At 40.3% G+C, this 12,298-nt stretch overlaps 1 protein-coding gene across 18 annotated transcripts in view; it reads left to right on the top strand.

Annotated features, from left to right (window-relative positions):
* Positions 1–12,298, top strand: part of epb41l2 (erythrocyte membrane protein band 4.1-like 2) — a 50,965-nt gene that overhangs the window by 8,852 nt on the left and 29,815 nt on the right. For 17 of the 18 annotated variants that reach the window (XR_014888481.1, XR_014888480.1, XM_085246035.1 and 14 more), the window contains exons 2-4: positions 9,364–9,602; positions 9,775–9,960; positions 11,496–11,747. Coding sequence is in view for 16 of the 18 variants with exons in the window: in XM_085246035.1 (XP_085102161.1) it covers positions 9,378–9,602; positions 9,775–9,960; positions 11,496–11,747 (663 nt within the window). In the remaining 2 variants the exon portion in view is untranslated. Of the gene's footprint in view, positions 1–4,194; positions 4,427–9,363; positions 9,603–9,774; positions 9,961–11,495; positions 11,748–12,298 lie in introns of those variants that run through there. The other variant, XM_085246032.1, reaches the window with a different exon arrangement.

The raw sequence follows: 12,298 nt of genomic DNA, 5'->3' as shown, positions 1-12,298 counted from the left end.
ATATTCACAGGTTGCAGTTTCTAAATTGCTTAGGCAATGCTGCTTCAACCCCCGTATAGTAAAAGCATATTCCTGGTGTTTCTAAGCATTGTATAAAGAAAATATAATTTATACGTATGTAAATGAAACCCTCAAGTAAGTATTATTTGCAGGGGCATATAACATCCATAGACAGAGGTAATGGACTGAGAACTAGCACCTGTTGAAGAGTAGAGTTTAGTACATGAGACTTGACAGTAATGATATAGTGACTAAAGTAATGACATAGTATTGGTCACTTAAGAATTACCCAGGAGGTGAATTTTCATTTGTTAAGCTCAAACCAAAAGCAAAAAGGCATCAAGGAACAATTGTGTCAATGCCTGTGTTTATTTCAAGCCAGTGAGGTTGACATCAGGTGTAGTTGAAGAGAAAGAGAGTTGGGTGAAGGGATGACTGACAGACCGGCAGGGAGACTGACAGACACACAAACATAAACAGGGATTATCCTCTGTGTAATCCCCAGTTTGAGGGTCAGAGTGCAGTGTACAGAAACAGGCATGTTCTGAATTTTCACACCAGCAGTATGTGTGTACATCTGTGTGAGGGTGTGTCAGAGCGCAGTAGTCATCACACACTCAAAGCTCGTGTGTCTATTAGAGATGCTGAGAGTATGTTTTTACATATGTGTAAGAATCTGCTTTGTGTGTTTGTGTATGCATGTGTCACTGGATGGCAGATTGACAAATCATACAAGAGAACGGCAGAGATTAGAATTGTGTATCTGCTTGGTTATTTCAAAACAGGGCTCTGTAACTATCAGCTGTTCGGCTGTGGCGGAATAGTTTGGAAAGCTTTTAGCTTGTTTGGATGACTCGGAGCGATCTGCAACTTTTTAATTCAATAGGCACAACTGCATGCAGTTCCGTTGATTTCCAGCACTGTGTGTTTTGGACTCCATTTGACTCTGTCAGAAACAAGCTTCGCTGCTCAGTGAAATGCTTGAAAACATTTCTCAGTGCACAGCAAGACAACGGAGTGAACCACTCATTGACTCAAACAATGAAACAATGCAGCTTTGACATGAAGGTAGTCATTTTGCATCTATGTAAACAAGTTTTACATGTAGATAACACCTCTGAAGAGTTTGTAGGTTTTGTAGCAGCATTGTGTCTAGAAAAACCCAGCTCAGCATTTGAATGATTGTTCTGATATTTTTTTTATTGACATTCATGGTGCCAGTGTGATGTATCCCACCTACTAACAGGCCACCAACAGGCCAAATTAAAAAATTATTCACTGAATTATCTCTACTTAATTATCTTATGAAGCAGCTAGAATATATGGTGCACTCACCATATTTTAATATACGTTGTTGCTCTCATAAAAGCTCCTCCTTGGTATAATTTGCAGTGTTTCTGAGTTCAAATAGACATAAGAAGAATGTTTTTGCCCCTTTCGCCTGGCAGCTGTGACAATCATTCAGCTGGTACACATGAAATGGACATTGTAGTATTCAAGAATTCAGTGTGAGAACAAATCAAGAAACGGGCCCTTTGTTCATCCAGCACTACAGCAGCTGATAAGGGGAAAGCTGGAGGTTTGTCCTCTGTGCTGTGACAAAGTCCTCTGCAGTAGAAAAAAACCTTTGACGGTCAACAGATGCTGCAGACTTCAAGGTAGTATTTAGCTAGCTAGTTTTGGCTAAATGAGGAATCTGGTTCTCACTGACGTTCCACTATATGTGCGTATTTGGGTCCGCTGCCCAATAGTGCTGCACCCCTGCTTCCACCTCTAGAGACCAAATCTTTGAAGGTACTATCTGTGCTGCAGAAAATAAGTTTTCAAACACTTCAGGGATTTGCGCTCTTATGGGTGAAGGATCACCACTCTGGCAGCTTTTTCTGATTTCAGCTTTTAGGGTTTGTTTAATTCTGTTCAATAGGAATAAAACTAAAACTTTTTGTCATCATAGTGACAGAAAGTTTATGGTTCTCAGGACCTCAAAACTAAACAGCTGTGATTATTATTTTCATTTTAAATTAAGTTTAGATTGATACCTTGATGAAACAGTAGGTCTCAGGGCAGTTATCCAGAATATTCAGTCAGCATGTTGAAGATCCTGCCAGGAGTGTTCTAGTAATCCAAAAAAGGATTAATAGGTATGAGTTTGGGGTTTTTTGTCTTTGCTTTTTTTAAAAATACAGAACTTTGTAACTTCCTGACATTCACCGAAATGAATGAAAATAATGCTAAGGATGCTATCATGGCCTAGAAATGAGTTTGTGGAAAAACAGTATTTATTATTATCATTATTATTATTAGTGCCATGTATGGATTTTAACCTGCATGGGTAGAAGTTGGCTGCTGGTACTCCCTTTGCTAGCATTAGCTGACTTCTACCCTTTTAAGTTTTACTTTTACTTTTTAAATTTAAGTTAGTTAGATTGATAGCGAAATTGTGAACAACGACATCCCGATGTTCTATGTTCCCTATGTTAGATGCTTGCTGGATGACCCAATGACATTTGCTACCACTGGAGAGATGTTCATATCAGCAAATTGATCTAAAGTGAAGGCTTACTCTCTTTACTCATAGCTTTTTAGAAGCGTCGTGCACAGAGCTTCGTTCGCGTTGGCTGACTAAACCCGAAACACTCGCAACCATTTTACTTACTACATTTTCGTGTACTGCTTGCCGTCTTTCGTAGGTCACCGAGCTCGCTTGAATGTTCATTTTTGTACCATGCACGACAATATATGACCTCAGTTTCATGGTGGTATTAAAAATTATACGATCAAAAATTTTAAAGTCTGTAATTCAGTAATATTGCCTGACCATATAAGTCAAGTACAGTAATCACATGAAGAGGTGGAAAAGTCTTAAGTCAGTGTGTCAGTGTATCTGTTGCAAGTTGCAGTCTTCCTCATCTTTCAGAATCTGCCGAATCTGAGTAACTCTGCTTCATAGATGCATGCTTTGTGTTTTTCAGTGGTAGTATCATTGGAGGGTTGCTGTTGGTTCAGTGATGGTGGGAGTAGGGGGAGAAAAGTAGCTGTTGCGGTTGTTGTAGGTCCAGCATGAAATATCAGCTGCTAGTCTGATGTGCTATGAAACGGGTTTAGACACGGTCATAATCTCTATTGTCACGTAAGCTCCGTCCACTAATCTGTATTTTTGCTGTGGTAATCTCTTGTCTCCATGGGGATTTATTGTTGTAGAGCATGAATGCGGTTTCCATGGAAACCAGTTTGTCCTCTTTATTCTTTCAATTATGGCCCATAGAATCAGGAAGCGGGGTATGTTTTTATATTAGATTGAGGCTTGTCATATCTACTTTAGCAGATGAAAGTTAACAGAAATGTGTAGGCACTAGGTCGACGCTCTCTTTTCTCTCTTGTTGTACAGTTTAGCACCCACGCCTGTTTCAGCCTGTTGTAAATTTTTATCTCTTGGCCACAGTCCAGGCCAGGAAGTTGTCGTTACTATGATGACAACCCTAAAACCCAGTCAGACAGCAATAAAGTTGTAAGTGGAGAAGAATGTGTGTGTGTGTGAGTGTGTGAGACTCATGTGACAGCAGTCTAGTGTTTAAAAAGTGAGAACACTAACTCCCTACATGTGCGCATGGGTAATTTGGTAGAAGCAGGTAACGTAGGAGCATTTTCCTTGGAGATGTCGCCAGCATTAACTACTCTTTTTTTTTTTCCCTTTTTCTTTGTATTGTATATAAAATGAAGCTGGAAGGTTTGGCATTCTAAGCACACAAAGTAAAGGCTTAGTGTTTTAGTGTTTCAACAAAAGATTTTCAATATGAAAGCGAGAGAAAGACATTTTTTTTTCATGGTTTTTAAAATGTCATTGTTGGAAAGGAAGATGCTTAATTTCCTTTAGTGATAAACACTGTGAAGGAAGGAAGTGAAAGATTGTGAAATGATTGAAAGTACAACTTTGTATGAGCTTTTAGGCATGGTTTTCATGCCAAAAGATGTGAACAACAGTGTTGTGAAAATGCAGTTTTCATGCTAATGTCCATTAGTAATCCAGCATAGTAGGCATGTCTGTGAGATTGTTCGCTCTCCCTCTCTCTTTCCTTTTTGGATCCTTCTTCAGCCTATCTCCATTGCTGCTCTTTTCTCACACACTTTTCTTGACTATCTCCACCCCCTACCTTCCCATGCTCTCTCATTTTCTGCCCTCATTTCTCTGAGCAATCGTCCCGGGGGAAGCAGAGCTCTGAGGGAAAGAGAGGAGAGGATGTAGGAGAGAAAATGGCAATGACATTTTGTAGGGCAGGCATTTGCTAAGAGGTGGGAAGGGAAAGGAAAACGAATAGAAGAACAGAGGCAGAAAAAGTAAAAGAAAGTGCAAACAGAGGGTAAACAGAACGTCAGAAGAAGGAAGAGAGTTGCAGGGGGGGAAAGAAGGCAACAGAAACAACAGTAGGTAAGGTCATTAGTTCGTCAGTTAATTCAGCCATTCAGTCAACCGTTCATCTGTAAAATGAGAGGTGTAACAAGCTGAGTGAGGATTTTTATTATTGGCAGATTTCTACTGCTTTGATGGTCTTGTGCAGATCAATTAATTGAAGGAAGGTCACATTAAAGAGATGAGGCTGAATAAAATCAGAAAACCATATTTCTCTCAAGTGTGCAGCTGGCAGTGCTGTGTCTGAGTTTGTGTTTACAATGAATCTGCAGGCTATTTGTGCCTTTTTAGACATCTGGGTTATTTGAACGCTACTAATTGGCTGTGAAATAGGATGAAATGTACCACAGCACCCAAGCATTACAGTACATGCCTCTAGACAAATTCTGCATGAAAATCTCCTTGATGAAGCAACAAAACACATCTTCTGATGATTGCTTATACAGGAGTTTATGACTCAGAGTGTTTAACCCATATTTGACCCCGTTTATAAGAAACTTGGTCACAGTTTCCTGCCATAAACTGTCAAGTGCGTATATATGTCTGTGTATTTGAAGCGAGATTGTAATGTCACTGGTGTTTTTATATGGACTGTGGGAAGAGGAGAGAAACAGGAGGAGTGTAGAGGGAGATAATACGAGTGGGTGATTTGGGGGGGGGGGGGATTGAAAGGGGCCCCAGGAAGAGAGGAGAGAGATGAGTGCAGAGATTTAGTGAAAAAGAGAAAGAGGCACCCTGGACTGGAGAGCAGAAGAGAGAGTTGTGAAGAGGGTGAGTTAGATAGTTGTGAGAGAGGTAGAACAAGGTTGCTGGTGTTAAACAGTTGCGGATAAGGAGGGCAAGTTTAAAGCAGGCCTAAGTGGCCGTGACGAAGCTCCACTCTAATGCCAGCTCACACAAACGCACACTTAGAGCTGGCCCATTGAGAAACAATGTTTCAAATGAGTATGAACTGCAGTTGGTCTGTAGTAACAGAGCTGTTGTGATGACTGACATAGTGGAAAAAATAGATCTGTTGCCTCTCAAAATTGGTTTAAAGTCTCTTCGTGTCTGTGTGGTACAGAGTTATTTGGTTGTTTGGTTTGCATTGTACGCTGGTCGTATTTTTTTTTTTTTTTCTTTTCTGCCGTCATAGTTTAGTCTAGTGAGACTGACCATGTTATTTTAAATGACGACCGACTCTAAAATAGACTTTTCCAGTAGATGCTACTCGTTGCATCTGAAACTACATCCAAATAAATGTTATAAGTAATACTTAATGTTATAACTCAATGCGAGTCTTAGAATCCAAGTCTTGTCACTTTAGTCGTCTTAGCACAAAGCCCAGGCAGTTATTTTAGATTGAAAATTTCCTGAATCTCCGGCTCCCTCATATCCCAAAATTGCTCTGTTGGAATAATATCTGGTGACTGTGGAGGCCATGTGAGTACAGAGAACTCAATGTCATGTTCATGAAACCAGTGTGAAATTGGTGATGAAAGCAATTATTATTATTATTAGCGAGATTGTTGGTTTGTGTGGAGCTATTATCCTGGTTGCTAGGTTTAAAAATGGTGGTTGAGATTTTGTTTGTGTAGGAGCGTCTTTCGTGACTCATCAAGTAATCCCACTGACGGGCCAGTTAGTGGCTCAGATCACATGGTGCTCCGGTGGAGTAGGTACTAAAAAGCACCTGGTACCAGGAACTTCCACCTAATGGAAAATCTAAAAGTCAAGTCAAACCAATTAGGTGCTTGTAAAATATTCCCCACAACACTATATCATCACTGCCAGTCTGAACCGACGCAAAGATGGGATGGATCCATACTTTCATGTTGTTTGCGCCAGTTTCTGAACCTACAACTCAAATAGTGCAGTAGAGATGGAGACTGAACAGACAGGAAACATTATATGTTGTCCAATTTTGGTGAGCCCATGTGAGTTGTAGCGCAAATTTCCTGTTATTCCTTGACAGGAGTCGCACCTGGTGTGTTCTTCTGCTGCTCTATCCCATCTGCTTCGAAGTTCGATGTGTTGTGTATTCAGAGATGCTTGTTTGCATACCCTGGTGGTAATTTAAGTGGTAATTGGAGTTACCGTTGCCTTCCTATCAGCTTGAAGCAGATGTAACATTCTCCTCTGACCTCTGATATCAACATGACCTTTTCACCTACAATACCACCCCCCCTTCTTTTTTTTAAATCAATGACAATTCTCTGTAAACCATAGAAATAGTTGTGTGAGAAAGTCCCAGTAGATTAGCAGTTTGTGAAATATTTAAACCACTTCAATCACCGTTCTTACCCATTCTGATGCTCCTGATGCTCACCTTGAACTTCAGCTGATAGTGTCTGTATGCCTAAATTTACTGCCATGTGAGTAGCTGATTAGAAATTTGTGTTTATCAGCGCTTAAACTGACTTATCTTATTGTGTACTTGTTAGAGTTAGTTTTTTTTTTTTAATAAAACAAATAGTCAAAATTTAGTAAGTTATCTGTCTAAAAAATAAAACAGCTTTGTGAGAGGATTGGAAGAAAACATCAAAGCATAACTTGTTCATTAGGTCATCTGTGTATTATTTTTGTGTAAAATCCATCTCATAAATGTACTTCACCACTGGAGAAGTCAAACACATGGATGTGGAGATGAGTCCCACTTATCAACAAATGATAATATAAAAAAAAATCACTTTTGTTGTGTAACGTCAGCATTTTAAAAGAACATTTTTTAAAAAAATCTTTTGTTCACCTGTCTGCACAGGAACATAGTGTCTATATCCTTTCTGATGTTTGCATGCTACACATACACCTCCTTCTCCCTTCCCTACCTCATTAGCCGATCATGCGTAAGGAGACCTGTTCTATTTTTACTCCCGCCCCCTCCCTACACACCACTGGTGCTGGCTGGCTGGCTGGGTGGGTGGGTGTGCGTGTATGCACGTCCTCTCTTATTGAAGGTGGCAGGGCAGAAAAAAGAAAGACAGAGAGCGGGTAAGATGGTCACAAAATAAAATGCAGACGATGTAATGAATAATAGAATCATAGGAATGAGGCCAGGAAAGCCTAGTCTGGGTGATGGAGAAAATAGGCTGGGAAAGATTCGAACAACTGAAAGCACAGTGAATGATGATGACTTTGTAGTGCTTGATTTATGGTTAGCTTTTAGCCTGAAGCTACTAGATTAAAGGAGGCTGTGTGTGCAGCCAGGTAGGCACCCTGTGTGGATGGATTTCCACATTCCTGACCTTAACATGTCCTTACTGTTTGTGTCATCGCCACATAGTGTTATTAACAAAATTTGCGTCACCGCAAATGAAAGTGTCTGTTTTGTGATAGGGTGTGTGTGGACAGGCTGCCAAAGATATTTGGGTTGACGAGTGTGTGTGCTGACTAGGGCTGCCACAAACGATTATTTTGATAGTCGACTAGTCACCGATTATTTTTGCGATTAGTCGACTAATCAGATCATCATCCATTAGCTTACAGCTTTAAGTGTTTACGGTCTGTGCTAACTAAAAATAAAGACAAGATGATAGTTTATTAAATTTTAATGAAATTTGCAGATTGTTTCGGTGAAGTTTAATAAACTCCTTGCTTTCTAAAATATAACAGGACACTGGAGTATATTCTGGAGCATCTCACACTTCTGATAATCAGCTGTCTGCTTGACGTTTATTCAGCTGTGTAAAAACTATAACTTTAATCTCAGCCAAACCGATTTACTCAGGAACAAATAAAATACTAAAAAAAAAAAGCCAAACAATAACATTTTAAGTTATCTAAGTGACTCATATATATTTAACCTGAGTAGCGAAAGACGGCGGTGGGTTTGAAAACGATTTGCGGGGAGTCCGGTGTTCTCACGGCGCTAGTGAGCCTAGCCCCCGGCTCGCTAACGAGCTAGTGGGTAACAGATGTCTCCGAAAATGTCGGAGCGCTTTTGAAAATATGTGGTGTCCTGATAAACTGAGCCGATATTTGAGGTTTACACAGCTACATTCTCGGCTGAAAACATGTTAAACGTTTATTTTGTGACCCAGAAAGAATAATAAGAGTAACATTAAAACTAACTAGCTGCCGCCATTGTTGGAAACTGCGCTGGGCCGCGCTATGAATTCTGGGACACAGCTGCTTCTTCTTCTTCTTCGGGGTTTAACGGTAGCTGACATCCTTGTACATGCAATGCTGCCATCTTCTGTTTCAGTCCGTTATTACACTCTTAAATCCTGCCACTTATTCCTGCGTCTTTTGTGATCGTACAAAGTTTCAAACGACGCGTCGACTATTAAATCAGTCGTCGACGATTTTGATAGTCGACGTAATCGTGACTAGTCGACAAATCGTGGCAGCCCTAGTGCTGACCACAGCTGCAGGGTAAAACCAGTGATTCACATTACAAGCGATTGAGAAATTCGTCCTCTTTCTCTTTCTGTGTGTGTGTGTGTGTGCGTGTGTTTGTGTGATTGTTTGTAACCAGCTGTTGACCCAGATGAAACTTATTGTGTTGCATAATGACTTCCCAAACCTTCGTGTTTTTCTTTACTTGTGTAAAAACACAGTTGATGTCATTCATTAGCAGCTGTGAGCCAAAATTGGCTAACTTATACGAGCCTTTTTATTTCCTATGACATGTTTACAGACATAAGAGCTTTCTATTTTGTTTTATAGTCTGTTTTACCTCCAGTGTAGAAGAAGCACAGATCCCTCTCAAAGGAAAAAGAAACACAGAACCATGTGGCTCATTTATAAATGACGAAAATGTTGCATGCCATGAAAAATTGATATTCTTGCCCAAATAAGTGGTTGAATTCGGTCAGGTTATTCAGAATTTTTCAGTAATGTACAAAATTTGTATAATGCAAGGCATAACCAGTAAGCTAAAACTAAAGATCTATTTATTGTGTAAGTATCTGTTTAATGTGTTGCTTTTAAAACTTTAACTCAACGCTCTTTCATCGTTGTCACTTTTGCTGCAGGTTGATTTGTCACCATGACAACAGAAGCGGGCTCTGAGACGGAGGTGAAGGAGAAAGCTGAGGAGTCAGCCGCTGAGCCCGACCAATCGGAGAAGGCCACGGAAGATTCCCAGGAAGTAGCAAACGCTGAAGTAGAGGAGAAGGAAAGAGCAAAGGTGAAGGAAAAAGAGGGGAAGGAAGGCAAAGGAATATCTCGATACCTGCCAACATGGCTTAAGAAGCAGAAGTCTCAAAGCCAGGTGAAACTGGGTTCACACTGTTGTTATGTTATATTGTCACAACTCTGTAGGGAATTTTACTTAAATTATTTAGCAACAATCGTTTTTCAGGCTCATTTTAACTGCTGGTGCATTAATGAACTTTTATGTTAGATTTAAATTTTATTTGGATTTATTTGGGTTTTTTGCTAAGACCTCCCCAACGAAGGAGGACCCCCCTACAGAGGAACCTGTTAGCGAGGTGACACAGGAAGAGGAAGGGCCTACCCCAGAAGTGAACGGTCACGCTGAGGAAGTGGAAGAGAAGGAGGAAGTCAAGTCTGAGCAAGTGAAGGAAAAAGAAGCAGAAACTCATTCCAACGCCAGTGCAGACACTGAGGTACTGCTCACGGGTTCACTACAACACTACATAGCATATGCTTTAAAGTAGAGTCAGAAAACAAGATATCTAGTACTGTCAGGTTATAATGGTGATTTCAGAAAAAGAAATATAAACATCCCTTAAAAAATGGTTAAGCTTATTTTTACTTCTTTTTAAACTATGCCTGCTTCCTCCAAAATCTCATTCTGTCAGATGAAAAGCTCAATAACACTCAGATATCTATATAGCATGCAAACTGAAGAAAAGATGAAAAATCCTTGATTATGTCCAAAGGAACATAATCTGTCTGTCACCACTTCTACATCTGACTAATACGTGTTTTCTGCCAAGTCAGTAATGGTTTCAACACAGTTCCACCAGAGGTGGAAATAACCATGATACAATATTATCACAGCACTTCACTCGTGATATGATATTATTGTGATTTTTAACATTTTGATATATGGTTGATAGAGAGGTAGCTTTGTCAGGCCAAGTTTCCCCAGTTTCGGATGGTTTTTCAGTTGGACCGATTTAATGTCAGTTTGCTCGACTAATGTTATCTCAGGATGGTGATGCATGAGATGAGTATTACCAGAGTTTTTTACTTTATTTAATTAAATATTGATATTTGTTATTCCTGTATCGGTATTCTGTATGGATTTTTTCCACTAAAAAACAATGGTGCTAAAAATCTGGTATGAGCTCTCCGTTCTTTACAGCTCTACATCAGCTCATTGGCACAGTGTCAGTGGAAACAAAGTTTAGGTAACATATTATATTCAGACTTTTAGTATCAACCTTGTTTTATGTCAGAGAAGGAGACCTATGAAATGGGAGTAAAAGTATCCTGCAGCAGTTGCGTCGCTAATAACAGAATACATGTCTGTACCAGGGAATTGTGTGTACTTTACCTGATGGGCTGAGTGAATGGCTTTGCATTTCAGTCTCCTTATGCCTGTGGTAAATAAATTAAAAATCAGTATAGTCATTTACAAACCCTCATGGAAACACTAGACAGACTACAAGGCCAGTGTCAGTATTATTGTACCCTGTAACATATTCTTTAGCGGTCAGAGTGATTAAAGTTCCCCAACAGCATTCTGCTTTTGTTAACCAGCCACATATTGTGGTAAACACAGATGGTAAGAAACCCAACAACGAGATGTGATATTTTCTACAATGTTCAGACAGTGTTGATGTGTATTGACAGTTTACAGCAAACTGCTTAAAATGCTGTTAAATTACCAGAGCAACAAAGAAACACTGGAGCATACACACACACACACACAAACTCCTTTCTCCCTTGTGCACATGCACACACATGGACTCTTGCATCCACTGATCACATTAAGCCACCCAGGCCCACCCAGTGACATCAACATTTCAGTGATCAAGCCAAAAGAAACGCCTGCCTTTTCTATGAGCAAATTCAGACTAGAGGGGGAATTGCACACGGAAAGGAAAGTTTGGTCTCAACAAGTAATGAAGATATTCTTATGTTTTTAAGAAGATTGCAAGTTTATTTATTTATTTCTTGCAAACCCTGTTAGCCTGCCAAGGAAGAGAAGGTGGAAGAGAGTGCAGAGAAAAGTCCAGAAGAGACCAAGGAGACAACAGAGGGAGAAGGAGCAGAGGAGGAGACGAAGGAGAAGGAGGGAGCAGTGGAGGCTGAAGGGGAGGCAGGAGAAGGCCAGACCTCCATTTTCCAGTCTCCTCTTCGTCTGGTGAGAAAGAACAAGATGAAGTTGGTGGTGTGTCACGTGACCCTGCTGGATGGGACTGACTTCACCTGCGAGGTGGAGGTAAGACTGTGATAAAATTCATAGAGCAATACAACCACAGTGTAAAACATGGCTAGTGTAACCATGTGAGATCAAGATAGTATGTTATGGCTCCAAATATAGTGTTTCCACTTTAATATTCTAAAGGTTTGCCTGTCATGGTACAAGAGTTCTCACACTTTTCTATATCTATCAGCAGTTTCTTGCTTCCTTTGAATACTGTCCTTCGAAATGTAGTTTGTTTCTGTGATGTAAGGAGGTTCCTCCAGTTGTTGACAGAGCAGGTCGACACATTGTCCATCTCATGTTCTTATGCGCGTCACGTGAGTGCCAGTTTGTCAATGATGTAATCGCTAATAGGATGTAAGATCTAGTGTGTGTGCACGTCAGTGTGTGCCTGTGCATTTGAGTATTTAACTTCCTTACTCAGTGTGCAGTAATGGCAGAAGCACCAGCTCACATTGTTCAGGGTGTAGTTCAGAGGGATAAATGCATCGCAAAGCAGAGCGAGCTGCAGGGGCTTGCCTGGGGACTAAAACACATGCACGTACGCACACACTCCCACCAGATTA

Source organism: Mchenga conophoros, linkage group LG15, assembly GCF_057382185.1.
Source record: "Mchenga conophoros isolate Kocher_MC1m ecotype Shallow Benthic linkage group LG15, M_conophoros_male_GT1.1, whole genome shotgun sequence".
NCBI lineage: Eukaryota > Metazoa > Chordata > Actinopteri > Cichliformes > Cichlidae > Mchenga > Mchenga conophoros.
This window is presented reverse-complemented; position numbering and strand designations above follow the sequence as displayed.